Here is a 26,187-nt window from a genome sequence, read left to right on the forward strand (position 1 = left end):
CTTCTAAGTCCCTGTTAGTAAATGATATAATAATTGATCAACATATTGATTTATTCTGCCTTACAGAAACCTGGTTACAGCAGGATGAATATGTTAGTTTAAATGAGTCAACACCCCCGAGTCACACTAACTGCCAGAATGCTCGTAGCAAGGGCCGAGGCGGAGGATTAGCAGCAATCTTCCATTCCAGCTTATTAATTAATCAAAAACCCAGACAGAGCTTTAATTCATTTGAAAGCTTGACTCTTAGTCTTGTCCATCCAAATTGGAAGTCCCAAAAAACAGTTTTATTTGTTATTATCTATCGTCCACCTGGTCGTTACTGTGAGTTTCTCTGTGAATTTTCAGACCTTTTGTCTGACTTAGTGCTTAGCTCAGATAAGATAATTATAGTGGGCGATTTTAACATCCACACAGATGCTGAGAATGACAGCCTCAACACTGCATTTAATCTATTATTAGACTCAATTGACTTTGCTCCCACCCACCACTTTAATCATATCTTAGATCTTGTTCTAACTTATGGTATGGAAATTGAAGACTTAACAGTATTCCCTGAAAACTCCCTTCTGTCTGATCATTTCTTAATAACATTTACATTTACTCTGATGGACTACCCAGCAGTGGGGAATAAGTTTCATTACACTAGAAGTCTTTCAGAAAGCGCTGTAACTAGGTTTAAGGATATGATTCCTTCTTTATGTTCTCTAATGCCATATACCAACACAGTGCAGAGTAGCTATCTAAACTCTGTAAGTGAGATAGAGTATCTCGTCAATAGTTTTACATCCTCATTGAAGACAACTTTGGATGCTGTAGCTCCTCTGAAAAAGAGCTTTAAATCAGAAGTGCCTGACTCCGTGGTATAACTCACAAACTCACAGCTTAAAGCAGATAACCCGTACGTTGGAGAGGAAATGGCGTCTCACTAATTTAGAAGATCTTCACTTAGCCTGGAAAAAGAGTCTGTTGCTCTATAAAAAAGCCCTCCGTAAAGCTAGGACATCTTACTACTCATCACTAATTGAAGAAAATAAGAACAACCCCAGGTTTCTTTTCAGCACTGTAGCCAGGCTGACAAAGAGTCAGAGCTCTACTGAGCCGAGTATTCCTTTAACTTTAACTAGTAATGACTTCATGACTTTCTTTGCTAATAAAATTTTAACTATTAGAGAAAAAATTACTCATAACCATCCCAAAGACGTATCGTTATCTTTGGCTGCTTTCAGTGATGCCGGTATTTGGTTAGACTCTTTCTCTCAGATTGTTCTGTCTGAGTTATTTTCATTGGTTACTTCATCCAAACCATCAACATGTCTATTAGACCCCATTCCTACCAGGCTGCTCAAGGAAGCCCTACCATTATTTAATGCTTCGATCTTAAATATGATCAATCTATCTTTATTAGTTGGCTATGTACCACAGGCTTTTAAGGTGGCAGTAATTAAACCATTACTTAAAAAGCCATCACTTGACCCAGCTATCTTAGCTAATTATAGGCCAATCTCCAACCTTCCTTTTCTCTCAAAAATTCTTGAAAGGGTAGTTGTAAAACAGCTAACTGATCATCTGCAGAGGAATGGTCTATTTGAAGAGTTTCAGTCAGGTTTTAGAATTCATCATAGTACAGAAACAGCATTAGTGAAGGTTACAAATGATCTTCTTATGGCCTCAGACAGTGGACTCATCTCTGTGCTTGTTCTGTTAGACCTCAGTGCTGCTTTTGACACTGTTGACCATAAAATTTTATTACAGAGATTAGAGCATGCCATAGGTATTAAAGGCACTGCGCTGCGGTGGTTTGAATCATATTTATCTAATAGATTACAATTTGTTCATGTAAATGGGGAATCTTCTTCACAGACTAAGGTTAATTATGGAGTTCCACAAGGTTCTGTGCTAGGACCAATTTTATTCACTTTATACATGCTTCCCTTAGGCAGTATTATTAGACGGCATTGCTTAAATTTTCATTGTTACGCAGATGATACCCAGCTTTATCTATCCATGAAGCCAGAGGACACACACCAATTAGCTAAACTGCAGGATTGTCTTACAGACATAAAGACATGGATGACCTCTAATTTCCTGCTTTTAAACTCAGATAAAACTGAAGTTATTGTACTTGGCCCCACAAATCTTAGAAATATGGTGTCTAACCAGATCCTTACTCTGGATGGCATTACCCTGACCTCTAGTAATACTGTGAGAAATCTTGGAGTCATTTTTGATCAGGATATGTCATTCAAAGCACATATTAAACAAATATGTAGGACTGCTTTTTTGCATTTACGCAATATCTCTAAAATTAGAAAGGTCTTGTCTCAGAGTGATGCTGAAAAACTAATTCATGCATTTATTTCCTCTAGGCTGGACTATTGTAATTCATTATTATCAGGTTGTCCTAAAAGTTCCCTGAAAAGCCTTCAGTTAATTCAAAATGCTGCAGCTAGAGTACTGACGGGGACTAGAAGGAGAGAGCATATCTCACCCATATTGGCCTCTCTTCATTGGCTTCCTGTTAATTCTAGAATAGAATTTAAAATTCTTCTTCTTACTTATAAGGTTTTGAATAATCAGGTCCCATTTTATCTTAGGGACCTCATAGTACCATATCACCCCAATAGAGCGCTTCGCTCTCAGACTGCAGGCTTACTTGTAGTTCCTAGGGTTTGTAAGAGTAGAATGGGAGAAAGAGCCTTCAGCTTTCAGGCTCCTCTCCTGTGGAACCAGCTTCCAATTCAGATCAGGGAGACAGACACCCTCTCTACTTTTAAGATTAGGCTTAAAACTTTCCTTTTTGCTAAAGAAAGAGCCTTCAGCTTTCAGGCTCCTCTCCTGTGGAACCAGCTTCCAATTCAGATCAGGGAGACAGACACCCTCTCTACTTTTAAGATTAGGCTTAAAACTTTCCTTTTTGCTAAAGTTTATAGTTAGGGCTGGATCAGGTGACCCTGAACCATCCCTTAGTTATGCTGCTATAGACGTAGACTGCTGGGGGTTCCCATGATGCACTGAGTGTTTCTTTGTCTTTTTGCTCTGTATGCACCACTCTGCATTTAATCATTAGTGATTGATATCTGCTCCCCTCCACAGCATGTCTTTTTCCTGGTTCTCTCCCTCAGCCCCAACCAGTCCCAGCAGAAGACTGCCCCTCCCTGAGCCTGGTTCTGCTGGAGGTTTCTTCCTGTTAAAAGGGAGTTTTTCCTTCCCACTGTTGCCAAGTGCTTGCTCATAGGGGGTCGTTTTGACCGTTGGGGTTTTTACGTAATTCTTGTATGGCCTTGACATACACATACACACATATATACAAGGTCTATTAGAAAAGTATCCGACCTTATTATTTTTTTCAAAAACCATATGGATTTGAATCACGTGTGATTACATCAGACATGCTTGAACCCTCGTGGGCATGCGAGAGTTTTTTCACGCCTGTCGGTTACGTCATTCGCCTGTGGGCAGTCTTTGAGTGAGGAGTCGTCCACCCGCTCGTCGATTTTTTTCATTGTTTAGGAATGGCTCAGAGACTGTTGCTTTGTTTGATAAAATTTTTTTCAAAACTGTAAGGCACAACTGAGTGGACACCATTCAATAAATTCAGCTGGTTTTCGGTAAAAATTTTAACAGCTGATGAGAGATTTTGGTCTGGTAGTGTCGCTTTAAGGACGGTCCACGGCGCCTGACGGCGATCTGCGCTTCGAGGCGGCAGCGTCTCGCCGTTTCAAGTTGAAAACTTCCACATTTCAGGCTCTGTTGACGCAGTAAGTCGTCAGAGAACAGAGAACTTTCAGAAGAAGTCGGCATGAGGAGTTTATTCGGACATTCCATTGTTAACGGTCATTTTGTAATGAAAGAACGTGCGGGCAGAGTCGCATGTCGGGCTGGACCTGACCGCGGGGGGTCGCGGCAGGAAAAACACCTCCGTTGGAAATCTTAACGGGCAAGTTGGAACATGCCCAAGCTGTTAAACAATTTCTCAGTTACTCACTTGTTGAAAGCCATTAAAAGCCGCCTGAATTCTACAAATGGTTTTCAACACGGAGGTGTTTTTCCTGTCGCGGCGCACACAGATTTGCGCGTACGTCTTTCATTAAAAAAATGTCCTTAAACAGTGGAATGTCCGCATAAATTCCTCATGCCGGCCTCTTCTGAATCTTCTCTGTTCTCTCACGATGTCCTGGGTGAATTAAGCCTTAAATTAGGATGTTTTCAGCTCGAAACAGGCTGACGACAGCGCCTGGAAGCGCTGCAGGACGTCCCGCTCCGTGGGAAGTCCTTACACCGACAGAAACACCCCATAATCTCTCATCAGCCGTTAAACTTTTCACAGAAAACCAGCTTAATTTCTCGAATAGTGTCCACTCGGATATTCCTCACAGGTCCAGAAAAAATTTTGATAAAGCAACGCGCGCCGTCTCGAGCAGCATGTGAAACAAAGGAATTCAGCCGAGAGGGCAGGACCACATCTCACTCAAGGCCTGCCCACAGGGAAATGACGTCACCGACACTCGTGAAAAAACCCACGCATGCACACGAGGGTTCAAGCATGATTGGTGTAATCGCATGTCATTCAAATCCATATAGTTAAAAAAAAATAATAAAGGGTCGGTTTATTATCTAAGAGACCTCGTATATATATATATATATATATATATATATATATATATATATATATATATATATACACATATATATATATACATACATACATACATACATACATACTAGGGCTGCAGCTATCGATTATTTTAGTATTCGAGTATTCTATCGATTATTCTTGCGATTAATCGAGCTTTCGGATAAAAAGTACTTTTGCATTTTTAACAACATCAACAGTCCAGGGTTCTCCCTACGCAATGGCACAATGTCACTGCGTCATCACGGAGATTGTCAAATTTAGTGTGTCCCTTTCTGTTTTCCTGGGTAATCATTTACTTTTTCACACCTTTACAAGTTTTGGATCTTTCCTGGTGTCAGGAGCTCAGCCAAAGTCTTGACATTTTGCTGAAATGGAGATGGGATGTGGCTTTTTGTTTTAATCTGTAAAACCCCTCACTACACACTTTATACACTTTTCTCAAACAGGCATTAACATTTTCTCACTTTTCTCTCCTGTGTAAACACTGTCAAAGTTCAAACCTTAGTAGTAAAACAAGTCCAGTATTATAGAATAAACCAAATACCAAAACCTGTTTTCAGGCCCAAACATTTGTTTGACAAATAAAAATACAACGTTTTCCTATAAATAATTATTATGGCTTTTAGAACTAACATATTTAATTTTAACGATCAACCTACGAGGTTGGACACATAAGAAATTATTAATAGTGACTCTGACCGCGCCTCTGCGCCCTGGCGCCGCTCCGCTGTTGCGTCTGTTTTCACTGAGCGATACCTGGGTTCAGGTGTCTTTTTCCGAGTGAAGAACACAGTTATGGGTAGTTGTTGGCGCTCTTTTTTCTTCTGGGCGAGAACATTCTTATAAACAGACACACGCAGAACACAATGCGCTGTAAAAAAAAAAAAAAAAAAAAGCATGCAAAATTGGACTAAAAAATCCGCAAAACTGCGAGGCCGCGAAAGGTGAACCGCGTTATAACGAGGGACCACTGTGTGTGTGTGTGTGTATACATATATATACATATACATATATATACATATACACATATATATACATATATATACATATACATATATATATACATATATATACATATACATATATATATACATATATATACATATACATATACATACATATACATATACATATATATATATATATATATATATATATAGACAGGCCAGAACATTTAGAACAGATGGAACATGTAGTGATCTGTGGAGCAGCACTGTAGTTGCCAGATGTTGGTATAGCAGACCACATGGTGTGGTGCTGATTTGGTTACATATACTTATCATCACATCCTCTCAAGGCAGAAAGACAGAATCTGCCAAATGGTTCGACAGACAGTTCTGTGACAGAATTGTATTACAACCTGAATGTAAAAGAGAAGTACACTCTGCACTCCGTCGGAGCCTGTTCTTGATTCTTCAGTGGCAGTGCCCATCTCGGCTCAAACTATTTCAAGCGTAACAACTCGTCACCACATGCAGAACCTTTGGCAGTAAAGGTAGAATTCACTGCCATCGGCAGAAACGTGTTGATGGCAGCCGAGTTAGCACCAAACAATCTGATACTTAAATTTCACATGGATTAATCCAAACACCACTTTGGTTTACCGCTACTGAGAAATGTGCTCGAGCACCCAAGTGACCCATTTTCAATTACCTAAACCCGCAAGAAATCACACTTTTATACGACAAAGTGTTATTAATAGTGGGCTGCCTGATAAACTAAAATAAAGCCGTCGTTGTTCCCGACACACTGCCAAACCTCACACATGGCCTACATACTGACTGTGTGTGCAAGGAACTTCAGTGGAAAGTCACTTTTAAAAATACACCCAGATCCACAGAGCTGCAGTTCGTTTGCGGTTACGAAGTCCTGTGGCCAGCTGTCAATGTGCAGTGTACAGGGTGTAGTGGGTGATCCAGTAGAAGCTCTCGTGGGTCTCTCCAGGCCCAGATCAGTGGCGATTGCTTCCAGGATCATTTACATTGGCTTGTTGAGTCTGCTGTTTGCACAGGAAGTTCTCAAACAGGCAAAGAGCAAATACCATCCAGACTTTCTCCTAGTCAAGTCATAGGACAGTTGGCAGAAGAAAGTCAGTGTTTACACAAGAGAAAAAAAATTATGGAACTGCACATTCTGCAGAATTACTTCTGTAAACTGCACACCGAGGACCGTGAGTTATCTCTTTTGCAGCACAGTTTATTTAAAGATCCAAAATCCTTCACGGAGCAGTAAAGACGTAGTGAGTAGTCTTGCTGAAAGATTAAAGACGCACCTTTGGGAAGCCATCCATTAACTTTCTTCCGCTTATTCAGGGCCACATTGCAATGGAAACAGGTTAGGTAAGGTAGCGCAGGTGATGTCCATCTCTAAATCTGCATCCTCCAGATACTCCAAGGGGATCCAACAGTCAATCATCTCTCCAACATATTCTGGGTCTGTCATGAAGTCTCTTTGATGCACAGTATCAGAAAAGACTCAAAAGGGCAGCATCTGTCTTACTGCCGATGCCGGTTCAATCCTACAAGGGGTGATTGAGAGGTTTTGAGCCCGACCCAGGAAAAGTTGGGTGTGGTTCTCCATCTTTTACATTCTAAAAACCAACATTTCTCAAGAGTGTGTGATGTTTTGAGTCACTGGGTGCAATGCTGAGAAATGATGGTTTCTCAGAATGCAAGAGATGGAGAACCACACCCTACTTTTTCCAGGGTCAGGCTCAGAACTTCTCAAACAGATCCTCATACTCATGACTTTGTGCTTCATTTAAACCTCACTTAAACCCCACAACCTCATGATACAGTTGTGGCAGCAGGTCTCTCTGAGTCCTGAGGAAAAAAATCAATCCTTTCTGATTCTCATCCCACGTCCTCACACTCGACTGTAGGTGTCCCAAAAAGCACTGGAGTTTCCATGCTGAAGCACTAGTAGCCACCAGAACTACACATAAGAATTCCCGCAATATAACAGCAGAGAGTCAGGGAGCAGACTGTGTGGAAAGAAGCACAGTTCAGCAATATCAATATTTGCTTTTGTACCTTTGGGAGGTGACAAGAGCAAAAATATATCTCCAGGAATATATTTGCACTCCCTTGTCCTTTGACATCCAATCCAGACAATGTTCTATAACAGCAGAAGGGACGGGTACTTCATATTACACATTCCGTATGACATTCCAAACCTCAGCCTTGGAGCAAAAGAGAGGTTACATGTACTTTAAGATTAGCAATCTTCCAACCTTTCACAAAATATTCCAGAGACAAGCCACCACCAAAGTGTGTTCTGGCCCTGGCAGCTAGCAGCAGAGACGTGCATGCACTGTGCACTCGCTAGACTCAGTCCAAAATCTGATATTGGATGTGAAAACACGTAGAGGTGGGTTACTCCTCTCCTTTGGCCCAGATCTGTCGGTCCCACTCCAGAGGCTCCATCAAGTCTCATTCTCCTCTTCATGAAAGGCTTTCATAACAATAATCCCTGTCTCTTGTTGCCACGGAAACACACTATGTTATGTTATTTTCTTTTTCTTTTTTTAATTCCCTCCAATGTACCGCAGTTCCTTGCTTCCCAAATTCCACTGTGTATGAACATTAAGAGCACTGTATCCAAAGTGTGAGACTGCTGGATGTCTACTTGAACAGATTTTGGGACAGATGGTCGAGCGTGCCGTTGTCAGATTATTATTAATACAAAATGATGAGATGGACCACTGATTTGAGCTGCTGAACATACTCATAGTTTGTGCCTAACATCTATGACAGATGTTAGCAGACACACTCCATTATGGTTCATGTGGACACAGTACCAGCAAATATTTTAAAATGATCACTGCTTATCTTTTTTTCTTATTTTTGGTCTTGATTTCGAACAGGGTCAGTTTGTGTCAATTCAGACAGATGTGTTGTTGAACCATCACTGATTTAGTGAAACTCCTATGTCCCAACAGGTAAAACCTGTACCAAGTGCAACAAGCATTACTGCCATCGTTTGGACGTCTCGGCCTAAAACTGAGGTGTAGTTAGGGCCCTGTCCCACTGGCGTTTAGGAGGATTTGCGTATGGAGTGCGCACAAAATTGGCTCATATTCGCTTAACATCTGCAATATGCGTGAAACATGTTTGTATGTGTCGGCCGACACCCACACACGTCCGCAATTATCTGCAGAGGCACGTTCTTCCGTTTCCAGGATTTTTGAGCTGCACAAAATTTGCCTGCGGATGACATCCGCCTTACATTCTCCATATATACTCAATACATACACAATACATACTCACTCTTTGTGCTGTATATCTGCCATTAACCACTGATATCTGCAACTGACGGGGATTTGCGGCTTGGCAGCGGACCGGGACAGTGTGTAAAACAGATATATATCATGCCAATCATGTCCACATCACAAACTAAAATATGATGTAGCAAATGCATACAAATTGGCCACGAATAAAGCGTTTTTATTACATCTGCTTTGCAGCTGATTTGCGGACAATCTGTGAATGCATAACAAACACGTCACGTAAACCCAAAGTATTATATGTGGCAGAAAGCGACATACCTGCCAGTCAGTGCAGGTCCGGCTGTGTAGATCCACAAAGACGTAGCTGCTGCAATCCAGGACTTTTATTTAACACCAACAAAAGGAAGAGTTGCTGTTTAGCCACAACACATGCTGAAGTCTGTTTTCTGTGCCACTCTAAAAAAAAAAACAAAAAAAACACCGTCTCACACCCCGAGTGGCTTCCCCCCCTCCCGCTCCCCAAACTCATGAACAGTTAACCCTCGCATGACAACATGAACATTAACTCTGTGATCAACTTGGAAAGTCCAGCAAATGCTCCAGAGGCTGTATTGTTGGTGTGAATAGTGATGCCGACGGCCCGAGTGCGCTTATTTTATGACCGCAATGCAGATGCCGTGCACGCGCAACACGTGCGCGATGCATTCGTAATACACCCGTAATACTGCCATGATAATCTCAATGTGTCGGATCAGTTTCCTCACTACATGCATTGTATAACCGTGATTGTTCATCATATATTCGCTATATATTATTAATATATCCGTAATTCATACTGGGACATCTGTCATTTTTGGCCATTTTTGTTGCGGACGATAACGAACGCCCGTAATTTGTGTACTCAATTCATGCGCAATTAATCCTTTCCCCAGTGGGACAGGGCCCTTAAGTACAGACCTGGTGTGTTTGTGCCACAGATTAACAAATGCACGGTCTACAGTCAAGTGCATCATCCTGTAATTTAAAGACCACGATAGCAAGGATGCCTCAAAAGGTGGGTTATGATGCGTACACACCCTGCTCAAAGGAATGCACAATAGAACATGAAAAACAAACAAGAAATGAAAATAACAACTAATGGAAAATTTTAAAACTTCGTTGACTGAGGCAGTCAACAAACGGGGGGTAATTCAGCTTCCACAGCGGCTCTAGACTCCAAACATGGCTCGACTTTGTCCTCACTGTGTGTGTTAAATGTATAATGATCATTCTAATGACTGTTTTGTAGATAGTGAGGATACATAGTGCAATAAAGGTTTTGATGACCAACAGCCTAATTTGTAATTTGACAAAATCGAGCTAACATTTTTACATCATTTACTGAGGATTAATAGCTTTCTGATTTTACAGAAAGCTTCTTTCCAACTTACACTGAAACCTGCATATCTTCTTGCAATGTTCCAATCTGGTGTAACACGGGAATAGAAGATGATGTTTGTGACACTGAAAAGCTGCTCCGTGTTACTCCCCACTCCAGACCTGCAGCTGTACACAATATCTTTTTTCTAGATCTGAAGTGGGGAAAAACAGGATGACTGCAGTTATGTCTGCCAATGATACTGAATAACTGCACTAAAATTTTATTGGAAGTATGGTTTTGGTGATTAAAACAAGCATCCAGCTCTCCCAAATTCTTAATTAAGATGTAAATGTCTTTATAAATCTGTGTCACCCCAACAATTTTTTTATTTTGGCTGTTTGGCAATGAAACACAGAGGTCAGAGGAGCTGAAATGCCAACATGATATGATAATAATCAAAGAAGTCACGTGCATTCCATTCTTGGAGTTGCACATTTTAGACTGGATTATGTTTGGATTTCTTTGCGGCTGTGCTGGATCGACTAAGATTTGGGGTTTCAAAGACTTGCTGGATTTGGCCATCATCAGTGTATCTGCATGTGGTAAGAGTGTTGAACTTGGAGAGACATTCATTTATCCCAGCAGGGGCACTCATGCCTCTAGATCAAAAGATGTCTGAGAAGAGCTTTCATAGCCATAAGGTCATTGGACAGAGATGTTTGGCAATGTTGATATCTTTATGGAAGAACAACCCACCAAGTCTTTAGGGTCACAGTGCTTCCCGTCTTAAGCCTGGCTCACACGGCAAGATAATTAGGCCGATATTGGACCGGATCTTTGATTTCTGACAATCTTAAGGACGCCCCGATAATCGTGATGCTCTAAAGATAATCTTATCAGATATTCCTGTTGTGTGTGGTGTGTTAAGAGCGCTCTGATATGCTTGCAAGGTCATCAGGGGCGCTCCGATCGCAAATCGGGAATATTCAACATGTTGGATTGTCTTGGCCCGATATCGCAGTGTGTGTGTGTGGTGTCCTCCGACCACAAACAAGCATGCAGCCTGCTGAATGTGACGTGTAGCCAATCAGAAAGTGAGGTGACGGATGCATGGAGCAAAATCTAAAATCAAAACAGCTGTTATAGCGCACCAGACGTCTGGTGGTCACGCTGTCTCCACTCCTTTAAAGGAACACCATTATGCTAAAAACAATTTGCTAAAAAAATGATACCAAAAGAAAATTTTGGTATCATTTTTTTCCTCTGCTGTAAATAGTCCACAAACTGTCTCTGTTTGTTTACTCTGAAGTCACGTTTAATCTCGAGAGATATTGCGAGATTTCCTGTTTGACCTGGGAAGGTTTGTGTGTGAAATCTGTTTGTGTGTGGTGTTGTCCTTACCGTGTGGCCGCACACCACACACTGGACGACCAACACTGTTAGATCTATGAATTTTTGATCTCCACATGTGTGGTCTCAGGTTTTGGAAACCTACAGAAAATTTTAAAATCCTGCCGTGTGAACCAGGCTTTACTGAATGGTTGTGAGACTTAGACACTAACCAGTGACCTAAAGCAACACCTGGATGGATATCTTTGGTCTCTTCAGAGGATTGCTGGGCACCACAGGGCAGTTACTTGGGGAGAACGAGGTGAAGACCATCACTTGCATTGTAAAGATGCATCGGCTGACATTTTTGGCCATTTGACTTGAATCACTGTGCACATGCATGATCCAGCAGGTTTGTGCCTCAGTGTTAAGGACTCTAGTGGCTGGAGAATAACAACGGGATGCCCACATTTCACCTGATTGCAGAAGATAGATGATTATTTTAGAGAGGTGGGAATGGATGAATTATGTATGTGGCATCCGTAACTCGGTGCGATTCTGTGGTTTGGTGGAGTGATGTATAGTGACGTGCAGTGAGGTGCATGCTCCCAGACTTAAACTGAAGTGACTTTATTTCACTCCCAGTCTTATAATGATTTGTACTGCTCACATGTCTACACAGATTTTATCTGAAAAATTAAGAGCAACTTCATAGGGGAAAGCCAGTCCGCGGTACTTGCTGGTAGATCATTTTCTAACTAATCAGCTCTAAGCAGGAATATTATTTTTATTTTTATTATTTCAGGCATGCACATAACTGGTACTCATGGTGCTTCTGTGTGCTAAAAATGAATGATGTGCAGCAGAAAACACAAGGGAAATAATTCATAAGAGGAAAGCAATGACAGATTGTAGGAAAAGTGTTTCCCTCTGCTGTGCATCAATGATGTTTAGCACACATTCATTCATTCATTCATTCATCTTCTACTGCTTAGTCCAATTAAGGGTCGCGGGGGGCTGGAGCCTATCCCAGCAGTCAGAGCGCGAGGCGGGGTACACCCAGGACAGGACGCCAGTCTGTGGGGCCACAAATAGACAAATAGACAAACAAATACAGACACACACACACACACACAGCGCTACAGACAATTTAAAGATTCCAATCCACCTAACCCACATGTCTTTGGATGTGGGAGGAAACTGGAGCACCCGGAGGAAACCCAAGCAAACACGGGGAGAACATGCAAACTCCACACAGAAAGGGCACGGGAATTGAACCCATGACCTTCTTGCTGTGGGGCAACAGTGCTAACCACTAAGCCACCGTGCTGCCCATTCATTCATTATTTGTTTATTTGACAGGGACAGTGCATATTAATGAATGTACAATTGTTTATCAACAGTATATATGTATGTGTGTATATATATATATATATGTTATAGGGCACACAATTTAACATAAATATGCCAGATTTAGCACAATGCTAGTTTCGATCCATAGTCCCCAGACATAAAATATAAAACACAGAGCATTTAACAAGCATAAAGCACATTGATAATTTACAATATAATACAGTGTCATATTTCAATATAACCCAGAGCCATAGAAAGGAGGAGTTATCTGTTCTGGTCAAGATGAAGGTTAAAATGCCGTTGTCTCAATATAAAGTGCAGGCCTATGTGCAGGAAGGTACTGAGGTAGAATTTAGTTGCAGGTGTGTACAAGTACAGTCAGTTTTATTATAAGATACTGAATTAAAGTGCTTTGTCATGATAGTAAAGTGCTACATACAACTGCAGTATCTCTTTAAAGTGCTGGTGTGCATAAGCTTACCTATGTGTTGTGTGTGTGTGTGTATATGAAAGTAGATTGTTTTAACATGTCACATGAACACCATGAGCATCAGTTATGTGCACCCCTGGTTATAATCAAAAGAAACTTTATCATCAATTTAAGTCAATCCTCTGGAAAGCTGTGGATTCACAACCGCTGAGAAAACATCTGCCTTAAAACAATGCAAGATTTATTTTTTCCCCCTCACTTAGTTCCCTGAACAGATCTCGACAGTTGGAACTGTGATGTATTCTGCAGGCAGCAGCGTTCAGCACAGGTGAAGATAAAGACTCAACCATCTTACAGTCACAGTGCTGAACACACTACTGACGGAAAGAAGGAAAGCTAAAACACACGTATGCACAGAAGCAGGAAATGTAGATGTTTGGGGGGAGAACACAAGCTCAGAGACAGACAGATCTGAAAAGAGACCAAAAGACAGAGACTAAACACAAGAGACAAAGAGAAAAGCACTGCAGCGTCCAGCAAAAACCAGAGCCAGCTTGCATGGCAGATGAAATCTACTGCAGGCTTCTCAACCTGACAGCTGTGCCCTGATCCTTCTCCTCATGGTGGGCGCACACCAGCGGAGCCATGACTGGCCCCGTTACAGAGCAGTAAACCCTGCCAACAAGCACGATCCGAGCACAAGATGGGAAGACCAGGGCAAGGGTGGACGACCATGGAGGGATTGAGATTTTGGGAAGAGGGAGAAATCATCCAACTATCGAGACGCCCTATAAGACTGAATCCTGTCCAATTCCTAACCATAATTCCATTTGGCTGGGATAATGAATGACACATGAAGGGAAAAACTTGGCTTGTGCAGCATTCGGAAAAAGAGAACATTCCAAGATTTAAACGGCACCAATACATTGTTTTGAGAGCACTTCATACATTTCACTTTTGTTTTCATTTCAGTCATTATTTCTGTGCTCCGATTCTTTTTGGAAATTAAGATTTTGTGCAGCCAGTGGAACACGCGGCTGTAGTACAAACAAGTTGAACAAGTACATCAGTGGAGGGGCGCAGGTACCACAGACACCATCAGATTCAGAAATATTTGGACAGTAAAAGTCCCGACTGGAAGCATCCATCACGGCACCAACCAACTCAACTGGATGATCAGCTTCTATTCTGACAAAACAACAGAGTATTTAGGATTTCAATGAATGCACAATCTTACCAAGTATATTTGTCTTATTTGTAGGCAAAATGTCAAATCATATAAAGACACAGTTACTAAAATCTAATTTCAATAAGACTGAATTGCTTGTTTTGAGAAAATACATCTTAAAAGTTTTGCTAAGTGAAAACCCTGGAAACTTAAGTCATATCTGAGACTAAACAAGCTTTTTTAGTGAAGCATGAAATTCTTAAAGTTATATATTAGGGTCACCCGCATTTTATTAGACTGACAAAATTTATTTTCTCCTGAAATCTCAGCATGATAATGTCAGTTTATTTTTTAAACATCTTGCAAAATTGCTGCTAATTTTAATGAAGAGAACATAGTTATCTGGGTGGGGGGAATTCCATAATGAATATTTTCTTTTGTATTTGATGCCGTCTGCAGGAGGACATGCGTGTGCATGTGCATGAGCTTTTGAAAAGACTGGACTTTACGTTGCTGGGATGCATGATGCTGACGTCTGAAATGTCTTGTGAATCACTCCAGAGGTGATATCGGGTTACAAAAACAGCATTTTGCCTTTTAAAAGTGTTTATTTCTCGCTATAACATTACATAATATATAAGAAACATCTTCGTTTCACACATAAACGCTGCGGTTTTGGAGCGTTTTCTGCAATGTTGGAGGAGGAGCCAAAGTGAGATGAGCCAGCATTCGTCATTGTACCTCTCTACTCTGACTGGCTGCCACCGTGCGCTACCCATAATGCTTTGCAAAGGTCTGAGGAAGCCCACACGTGATCTATGACGTCATCATCTGTCTCAACAGTTGCTGCCTTCAGTAGTTCAAGGTCGTCTGTTCTTTTGAAAATTTACCCTTCTGGGGAACTTTTTATTAATTTTTTCTAAACAACGCAAATTTTGATCATATTGGTATGTCAATGAATCCCCTACTTAAAGGCTAATAAATAAAATTATAGCATTGCCAGTGAAAATTCTTTTTATGCCTTAAATTTTAAAAAGCTCAGTGGCCCTGTACCTTTAAGATGCTGTGCTTATAAAAAATATGTCCTAATAATAAAAAAAAACTAACTCAAAATTAATTTCATAGGCCAATTTCAAGACTTTATTATCAAAAAACTTGAAATGAATTTTGATTTGTTCCATTGGTAATTTTTTTCTTTTTTAAACATGAAAACAAGACACTTTAACTTGCAATGTCCCCCCCTCCCCAAAAAAGGAAAAAAAAAAAGCCAATGGAACAAATGAAAATTTATTTATGTTTTTTGGAAAATTCACTTTGTTGCATATTTTACCAAAAGCTTGTTGTACCTCACTTATGACTCAAAACAAGATGAATTTCACAACAATCTTAAAAACAAATCTTTATAGCGTATTGAAATTTTACTTATTAAAGGACATGTCACATGTTTTTTAACTTGCCATTCAACAACACAACACCATTGTGAGTTGATCTGTGCACATGCAATCACGATTAGTGGTCGCTGGTGTGTTTTATTGCTAATTAAACCTCTTGCTCTGTGAGTAAGCAGTTGTATTTCCGGAAATCGTTTCTCTCCACGGGCAACGTCACTTTTAGGCAGACACAGCACAATGACGAAAAGAACAGAGTGAAACAAATGCTGCAACATCATATCATGAAACTAATCACCATCCATACGACACTGATGACTAATCCTTCAGTCTGATCAGTGGACCGGCGAGCAGATGCTTAGAAAAAACCCAGAATACATTATTTTGAGGAGCTTCAGGATTTGCTATTAGTTCGCGATTGTGGATGAGCGCTGCTCTCCACCCGGTTCAGTGCTCTGTACAGAGAAGAGACGACACACTACACCCTGAAACTCTTAATTTTTAGAGAGTCTGTCAGATTTTGGATCCTAACGTGCTGATTCTGCTGTCTGTGTCGCAGGATGCTATTTTAACCTCGTTATAACTTCCGCTGTGAATGCGCACATGGAACGTCTTCACAATTGCTCTTTTGAGGTTCTTCAATGGAGTGGACCTGAACATTATTCTCCAACTGGCGATCGCATGAGACCTGTGTGTGTCGGTACCAGTCGGGACCTCTTTCATGGCATGGACCTGGAAATTATTCTCAGGCTAGCGACTGTGCACCATCCATGCATGACTGTGCCAGTGCGGACTTGTTTGATTGTGTGGACCTGGATATTGTTCTCCAGCTGGCAACTGAAGGTGATCCGTGCATGACGACTTCTATGATGGTGTGGACTTTACATATAATCTTGGAAATCATTCTACAAGTGGGTGAGTGCCCTGTTCAGATTTTTCCTTTTTTATTTTGTTGTCCTCAGTGGAGCTGGTAGGCTTTGTTATTTTATTTTATGCAAAGAGTCTTTCGGATTTTGGGTCTCGATGTGTGCCAAGTCTGTTCTTTGTAACAGAGCATCATGCAGTTTTAACCCCATTATAACGCTGTGAAGGTGCAAGCAGAATTCTGTTGTTTTTCAGGCTGCCTGATCACACAGCATTTCTTAAATTTTTCACAGTTCCATCACTGACAACATTTACAAGCGTGCACAAAGCTGAGCCTCTAGCAGACAGTTTTTAACAGGCTGCGTTGATGATGGACGTGCACGTGCAGTATGGGTTCTCACAATGGAGCGCGGCGACTGCTTTTACTGTGACGACCTTAAAATGAACAGTTATCACTTAAAAATAAGTCATCGCAACACGACATCAAACTTATGTAAACTTTGCAATTAATCCGCGGCTCAATTCTTAATGTTAACAGGTATATTCCATTCAACAGCATACTGGGAAGTTTCCTCAAAGGTGCGTAAACGCTGTTGGAAAAATGAGTAATCACGACACTTTGACTAAAAATTACACAAATATTTGGTACAATTTTGAGTTTGTTAAGTGCAGATGAAACATCAAGAAACGCAGAAGAATTGCAGCACACTAAATAAGATGCAATTTGGCTTCTTCATCTGGCCTTCCTCGATGCTGGTTCTGTATGAGGTGTGGCCCCGTTGGAAAACAAAAGACAAGCAGATACACAAAAGTGTTTTTTACAGGATGTGCAGAATTGTGGTTGTCCATTAAATAAATAAATAAATCACTGAGGCACATCTTTTGTCCATGTCAACATACAAATCATTCTGTAGTGGGTGTTTTTTCTATGGAATATTTAATATTTTGCTCTGCTCATTCAGGTTACATCCTCACCACAGCTGATCTGCAATGACAGTGCATTTGGAAGCAAGCAGATTCCCACCTTTCCAAATGGATTAGGGTCTGCACCGTGATCACTCATCAAAGCCTCAGTGTACGAGTTGCAAGATGATGCAACAATATATCTCAAACATGACAACAAATACAGCAGACACCTCTGAGGGACAGGGGATGGACTATGATGTGGATATGATTCCCAGTCATGCTGCCTCTTTGTGTCCTTGATCAAGACACTTCATCTGTTGGGATTATCAGGATCACCATTTACCCATCTTCATGATGAAGTGGTATAGAGGAGGATTTTCTTAAAAAGAAGACCTGAAAGTTTAGCTAGAAATTGCCAGAAGGTACATCTGAGATGCAAACCTGGATTTGATCTGTTTTGGTGAAAGAAAATCCTTCTCTGCTCTACTCCACTATGAAGCTAAGAGTAGTAATGCAAAATGCAAAGCTTGCATTGTGCACAATTTCTCCAATCACAGCCATGTAAGCCTATAACTTCTCTTGGGTTGTCTGGGTGTCTTGGTGGCTTTCCTCACTCCTCTACTTCTTGCACACTCACTCAGTTTTTGAGAAATGTCTACTCAATGCAGATTTACCACAGAGGGCCATAGTGTTTGTATTTCTTTGCAATTGATGTAAATAAAGTCCGAAACATATTCAGTGGCAGCTTCACCATCAGAGAGCCTCGTCCACAACGACCACAAAAGACTCCAAGCTGTCGTTGATGTTAAAGGGGCAACACACGGTATTAAGAAGAGGGGTATGTAAACTCTGGATCAGGGTAGTTGTTTCTGTTGGGTAGTTTCTGTTGTCATTATGATTTAAAAAGAGTAAACAGTTGTTTGACAATAAATGGCTTCACACAACCAGTAACCATGAGTGAAAAAAGGCTTTGTGTCATTCATATTCTCTGAAAAATGGCCAAAAATAAATAAACTTCTGCCAGGGTATGTAAACTTTTGAGCACAACTGTATACCATGATATTGAGTTTGGATTCTTTACTCACCACCAGTTCAGTGAAGCGTGCGTGCAACTCCTCGGCAGGGGGAATGGGGGCGCTAAACTCGAGCAGCTGCAGAGGCACGCTGTCCTTCAGGTTGATCTCTGGAGGCTCGCTGCTGCCGAAGCAGCAGAGGAAGCCCAGTCCCGGCCGCGTCCTCTTCCTCTGTGGCATGATGGCAGTGATGTCACTGGTGGCAGAGGTAGTACTGGACCAAGAAGGCGGAGGAAGAGGCCAAGGGGTGGGAGAGAGTGGAGCGAAAGATGAAGGTGCTATCTAGGAGGCATGATCTAGAAAAGACAAAAAAGAGCAAATGTAGAGAGAAAAGTGAACTGTAAGACCAAACGGACGCATTTGGGTCCAATATGCAACGTAAAGAAGCAAGAAGTCTGAAGTTGGACATGTTTAAAATGATGCATTTCATTTTCAAACCCTATAAAAACCTCATTTAGGTTTAATACAGTGATATTGCGTCGATAATAAAGATTTACCCCCATGCTGGTATTTTAACTATTTAGCATCGATACATGAGTGTGGATGGTCCAACTTGTGATAAAAGAGTATTATGTCAAATCTCACACAACAATGGCAACTTGATTAAAAAAAGTGATTAAAAAGCACAAGCACGGTGATGGAGAGACAGAAATTTCCATGTCAGCCAGCATCACTGGAGCTCAATTCAGTCAAGTGACTGATCTTTTAGTTCACCAGTCACCAGGCTTTTTCTGTTACAGATCTGCACAAAGTTTTAGCAATGTTTTCAGAGTGTTGACATCTCAACTGCAAAATTACACCATTTCCACTGAATGGTGTTTTTGCACTGCTGAGTTTTAGGGTGATGGATGCACAAGTTTGTCTAAATATTGGCATTTTGTTGTTTCAAATCAAACAGAGCTGACTGTTCATCTCTCGTAAGGTTCAAAAAGCTCTCAGTCACCTCCTCTGTCCACATGAACCATGCCGTGTATTTTAGGTCATGTGACCCATAACAGAGGACAAAGTGTTTCCATTGCAGTTTTGTGACATGTAACATTATCAAATCACATGAAAAAGCACCTCATGTGAATGTAAAAAGTTTTGTAATATCGGACCGTTGTTTTTTTTTTGTTTGATTTTTTTTTATCACAATTCACATTACTGTTAAGCATATTTTTAATTTGCACAGTTAGAAGGGTAGTGGAAACCCGCCAACTGCTTCAAGGTACAACTGTTCACAGAAACACCTCTGCATTTAAACAACAACAACAACAACAGCAACAACAACAAAAGTCATGGACAACTATAGCTCAGGTAGATCAGGCTGCTTTCTGTTAAAGCTGCAAAGTCTGTGGGTTTAGATTTAAGTCATAAAAGAATTTTCTTTGGCACCACTTTAATTTTATTCCTTACCATTTAAATAAGGGATTCAAAATATGATATTGCCAATATGATCAAACCGTGCACAATCTAGAAACAATGTAGAATTTCTACCCCTGAAGGGGAGAAATTCAAGCGATGAGATGCCATGACCTACATTTGGTACTGACATCATAGATCACCTGGAGGATTGCTCGAGCTTCACAAGGATGCTGGTAAAAACACACCAACTGGAATCGGACTAAAGAAAGACAGCATGACATCAGCTGGCTTCTCACTCAAACAAAATAAACCAAGTTGGCGGAAAACGCTCCAAAACAGTTTATTTCTGTATAAATGTGATACGTTTCTCAAATATTTTGTAAAGGTTAGTGAGAAAGAAACACTTCTACATCTAAAAACAATGTTTCAGAAAGCAGATAATTCTAAAGTGATTTAAAAGACATCTTATGCATGTTAGTGTGCACACTTCGGGAACGCGCATCAAAGATGTTGATTAGGTCAAACAGTCATTTTTTTTTAATGAAGTGTAATTTTGTAACATTACAAAAATAAAATCTACAGTGTAATGCTTGGATTTAGTAAGAAACTAAATTTTGTCAGTTTTGTGAAATCTGAAAGGCCATACAGCTTTAAGTTGAGGGTTGTTGGTTTGGTTCCTTGCCATTCCTGTTTTTATTTCAAAATGTATTCGAGCTGTTGATTATCACAGACTGCAGGTCAGCGAGACATCAGCTCATTTGAAATCTATGTTCGAGTCTCCTACAGGTCTTTAAGCAAATTAATTGACTTAATGTATCATTTTGTTCTGATAAAAACATGAAAATACTCGTATGGGTGGGTATACATAGCGTATGATCTCAGTACAACTTAAATCCAGTTCTGAATTTTTCTACATATGATTATTTGACACCACGTCTCTGGAAGATTACTCTTGAGTGTTTAAAGAAAGAAAAAAAAAAATCTCTGGCACACTGAAGCTGAAATAATTTATGTTCCAAGCAGCAGCACTTGTTTGTAAGGAGAAGCCCAGCTTCACAGGACCAGTTCTCTTTTGTATAACCTTGGCCACATTAAAACATTCTTACAGAAGAATCCCAGGGTCTTTACCCTCATTTGAAACATTTGTTTGTTTGTGTCAAATCCTTTTTTAACACAAATTCATTTCAGAAGGAATGAGAGTCATGAGACGGCCATCCAGGGAGTCACAAAATCCACCATAAGGTCAAAATAGAAGCAGCATAAAACAAACAACCTACTTTGTAATAGTGGAACAACATCTAATGACATTTGTTCAGCTAAGTGCATGTTTTTAATAATATACCACTTTACACTGATCAGCCAGAACATAATGCATAATGTCTAGGCCCCCCTTTAGCCACCCAACCAGCCCGACGTGTGGAGGCGCCCTCCTGATGCTCCTATTCCACAGAGCACCGTTCCTTCCCGTTTCATCCTGAAAAGCTAATCAGGGCGTGTTTTGAAGTGTCACAATAATGTCATTCATCTTTTGTCAATTAAAAAAAAAAAAAAAACTTGGTTTACGCCGTAGTTACAGCCACCAATTTTGAAATCGGGGTGAAAATCCAAATGTTTGTAGTCTTGACTGCTTCAATCCTGTTCAAACACCTTTAAACGGGGTAGTCCTAGTGAGTACAGCTTGATACCTGTTTGATTGTGCTCCATTAGCGTAACAATTTGAAGCAAAAGCAGCATTTGTTGGTGTTCTGCGCAGCTTTACTTTTATTTTTGAGCGGGTTGCCAGGTATGCGCTTTATAAGCCAGCCTGAAAGGAGGCATGCCAGAGTAAGCCGTGTCATCCCGTAATTGCACTTTTTCGACATTGTGGTGGCTCGTAATAGAACAGTGCCCTGTGCAATAGGGGTGTTAACTTTTTCAGCAATTTGAGCTCCAGTCACTCTTTTACTGGACTGGGCCACACGGGCAGCTTTCACTCCTGACCAAAGTCAATAAGCTTTGGTCACCCATGAACCTGACACCAGTCCAGATTTTCCTTCCTTGGGTGATTTTTGGTCGGTACTGACCACTATAGTTTGGATCATCCCACAACAGCTTTGAGGATTATTTGGCTGAGATGTCTGGTCATTACAATTTGACTGTTGTCAAAATCACTCAAATCTGCGTCCCCTTTTTTCCTGAAAGGACAGCAGTGTTTTTCCACCACCATGAAACTAAATAACTACAGCAAAGAATCTGAAAAGCTTTGAGACCTCGCAACCAAATAAAGGCTTTCAGACTCAGCGACCAAGGAAAAGAATAAAACAACCAAGTTGTCTCCAAGTATACTGAAGCTCAAAGTTTAAGGAAATAAATAAAAGCCATTTTCCTTAAATCAATCAATCAATCAATTTTTTTTTTATATAGCGCCAAATCACAACAAACAGTTGCCCCAAGGCGCTTTATATTGTAAGGCAAGGCCATACAATAATTATGTAAAACCCCAACGGTCAAAACGACCCCCTGTGAGCAAGCACTTGGCTACAGTGGGAAGGAAAAACTCCCTTTTAACAGGAAGAAACCTCCAGCAGAACCAGGCTCAGGGAGGGGCAGTCTTCTGCTGGGACTGGTTGGGGCTGAGGGAGAGAACCAGGAAAAAGACATGCTGTGGAGGGGAGCAGAGATCGATCACTAATGATTAAATGCAGAGTGGTGCATACAGAGCAAAAAGAAAAAGAAACAGTGCATCATGGGAACCCCCCAGCAGTCTACGTCTATAGCAGCATAACTAAGGGATGGTTCAGGGTCACCTGATCCAGCCCTAACTATAAGCTTTAGCAAAAAGGAAAGTTTTAAGCCTAATCTTAAAAGTAGAGAGGGTGTCTGTCTCCCTGATCTGAATTGGGAGCTGGTTCCACAGGAGAGGAGCCTGAAAGCTGAAGGCTCTGCCTCCCATTCTACTCTTACAAACCCTAGGAACTACAAGTAAGCCTGCAGTCTGAGAGCGAAGCGCTCTATTGGGGTAATATGGTACTACGAGGTCCCTAAGATAAGATGGGACCTGATTATTCAAAACCTTATAAGTAAGAAGAAGAATTTTAAATTCTATTCTAGAATTAACAGGAAGCCAATGAAGAGAGGCCAATATGGGTGAGATATGCTCTCTCCTTCTAGTCCCCGTCAGTACTCTAGCTGCAGCATTTTGAATTAACTGAAGGCTTTTTAGGGAACTTTTAGGACAACCTGATAATAATGAATTACAATAGTCCAGCCTAGAGGAAATAAATGCATGAATTAGTTTTTCAGCATCACTCTGAGACAAGACCTTTCTGATTTTAGAGATATTGCGTAAATGCAAAAAAGCAGTCCTACATATTTGTTTAATATGCACTTTGAATGACATATCCTGATCAAAAATGACTCCAAGATTTCTCACAGTATTACTAGAGGTCAGGGTAATGCCATCCAGAGTAAGGATCTGGTTAGACACCATGTTTCTAAGATTTGTGGGGCCAAGTACAATAACTTCAGTTTTATCTGAGTTTAAAAGCAGGAAATTAGAGGTCATCCATGTCTTTATGTCTGTAAGACAATCCTGCAGTTTAGCTAATTGGTGTGTGTCCTCTGGCTTCATGGATAGATAAAGCTGGGTATCATCTGCGTAACAATGAAAATTTAAGCAATACCGTCTAATAATACTGCCTAAGGGAAGCATGTATAAAGTGAATAAAATTGGTCCTAGCACAGAACCTTGTGGAACTCCATAATTAACTTTAGTCTGTGAAGAAGATTCCCCATTTACATGAACAAATTGTAATCTATTAGACAAATATGATTCAAACCACCGCAGCGCAGTGCCTTTAATACCTATGGCATGCTCTAATCTCTGTAATAAAATTTTATGGTCAACAGTATCAAAAGCAGCACTGAGATCTAACAGAACAAGCACAGAGATGAGTCCACTGTCCGAGGCCATAAGAAGATCATTTGTAACCTTCACTAATGCTGTTTCTGTACTATGATGAATTCTAAAACCTGACTGAAACTCTTCAAATAGACCATTCCTCTGCAGATGATCAGTTAGCTGTTTTACAACTACCCTTTCAAGAATTTTTGAGAGAAAAGGAAGGTTGGAGATTGGCCTATAATTAGCTAAGATAGCTGGGTCAAGTGATGGCTTTTTAAGTAATGGTTTAATTACTGCCACCTTAAAAGCCTGTGGTACATAGCCAACTAACAAAGATAGATTGATCATATTTAAGATCGAAGCATTAAATAATGGTAGGGCTTCCTTGAGCAGCCTGGTAGGAATGGGGTCTAATAAACATGTTGATGGTTTGGATGAAGTAACTAATGAGAATAACTCAGACAGAACAATCGGAGAGAAAGAGTCTAACCAAATACCGGCATCACTGAAAGCAGCCAAAGATAACGATACGTCTTTGGGATGGTTATGAGTAATTTTTTCTCTAATAGTTAAAATTTTGTTAGCAAAGAAAGTCATGAAGTCATTACTAGTTAAAGTTAATGGAATACTCAGCTCAATAGAGCTCTGACTCTTTGTCAGCCTGGCTACAGTGCTGAAAAGAAACCTGGGGTTGTTCTTATTTTCTTCAATTAGTGATGAGTAGAAAGATGTCCTAGCTTTACGAAGGGCTTTTTTATAGAGCATCCATTATCCATTATTAAATGCATCCATGATTTGTACAAAGACTTTTACAAATGCATGTTTGAAGAATATCATGTAGTTATCCTCATCATCATACTTCAATAAAAAGGTGGATCTCTTAATCTGGGTGTCTCTACTGTCTAATGAACCAGGCCTGAACACGCCTGTATCTTCAAGTCCAAACCAGCTAAGCTAACAGGCTAACTTCGCTTCAGCACATTTATTAAAGTCAGATTTTTGGGGACCTCACTGTGGTTCTCATAATGGTTTGCTTTTGTGTGGGCATAAAAAATTATGAGCCCCACATTTTCTGCATTAACGGGAATTAACGGATCACGCTACTGATAGCAGCTAAAAGTGCTAGTGATGTTAGCTTAAAAGAAGAAATAAAATGTGACTTTCACTAAGCAGGGGTATCTCCCTGTGCAGATATAATCCTTCAAAACATGTTTTTCTTCTATTAAAAAAATAAAAAATAAAAAAAAAAATCGAAAAAAAAAGTCATGTACTTTCTGGAATGAAAAAAAGGCTGCTGTCCATGCATGGCCACCATCTTCTTTGTATGTGCATGTTCGTTACATTATTAACTCCAAGCCACCACAATCCTCTTAAGTCTACGTGAAAAGAGTAGACTTCTCCAGCCCTTTGAGTAAAACAAACACTCCTGTCGCTGAACGGCAATGCGAATGCTCTCTACTTGTTTTCTCATGTAACATCACCTCATATTACGGTCTACGTCAAAATGATCGACAGCAGCCTATAGCCAATAAGCAGAGGTTTCCATTGATAGGTGGGTCTTGGGGGTTCTTCACTCTGTAGACATGTAAATAGCGTGCGTAAAGTGGATGATACAGACGGTCATCAGTGAGCACACAGCGATCAGACTGAAAACCAGTCTGAAAAAAAATTGTCTAGATTATTTTTTTATAGGTATCTGAATGATAAAAACCCTTTTTATGATGAAATGAGTGGTAAAATGCATGTACCAAAGTTGGCACATTTGGCAAGATTTGGCACACTTGTGCCGAATGGAGCCATTTCATATAAAAACACCTACAGTATCAACATACTTTGTCCCAAAGACATAAAACTTGTCACACTTGTTGTTAACATCAGGTATAACAAGTGTTGTGAATTTCAAATGCATAGTATAATGTAAACTCAACCAATGACATGAATACATAGGTTGTTTTTTTTTTTATTTTCGAGAGGGAAAAAAAAAACATAAAACTTTGTCAAATTTAAGCTGCCATGGTTTGATTTGTGTAATAATTAAAGTGTTAAGGTGAATAACACAAGAAACTAGAAGAACTGTACTTTAAAAATGAGGCATATTGCAATCCTGTGAGGTGTAAGATGTTATTTTTATGACCTTTGGCACTTGGGTAGGTCCAACTTTTGTGCACAAGCCAAAAATAGGTGGCTTTTAAAGGTTAAAAGAACTTCAACTAAAAAGTTAG

The 26,187-nt window shown here is 40.3% G+C and overlaps 1 protein-coding gene across 3 annotated transcripts in view; it reads right to left on the reverse strand.

Moving 5' to 3' along the window:
- daam2 (dishevelled associated activator of morphogenesis 2) overlaps positions 1–26,187 on the reverse strand; it is a 290,269-nt gene that overhangs the window by 162,357 nt on the left and 101,725 nt on the right. For 2 of the 3 annotated variants that reach the window (XM_034160092.1, XM_034160093.1), the window contains exon 1: positions 18,751–18,918. In XM_034160092.1, the coding sequence (XP_034015983.1) occupies positions 18,751–18,918 (168 nt within the window). Of the gene's footprint in view, positions 1–18,750; positions 19,035–26,187 lie in introns of those variants that run through there. The other variant, XM_034160095.1, reaches the window with a different exon arrangement.

Source organism: Thalassophryne amazonica, chromosome 19 (assembly GCF_902500255.1).
Source record: "Thalassophryne amazonica chromosome 19, fThaAma1.1, whole genome shotgun sequence".
Lineage (NCBI taxonomy): Eukaryota > Metazoa > Chordata > Actinopteri > Batrachoidiformes > Batrachoididae > Thalassophryne > Thalassophryne amazonica.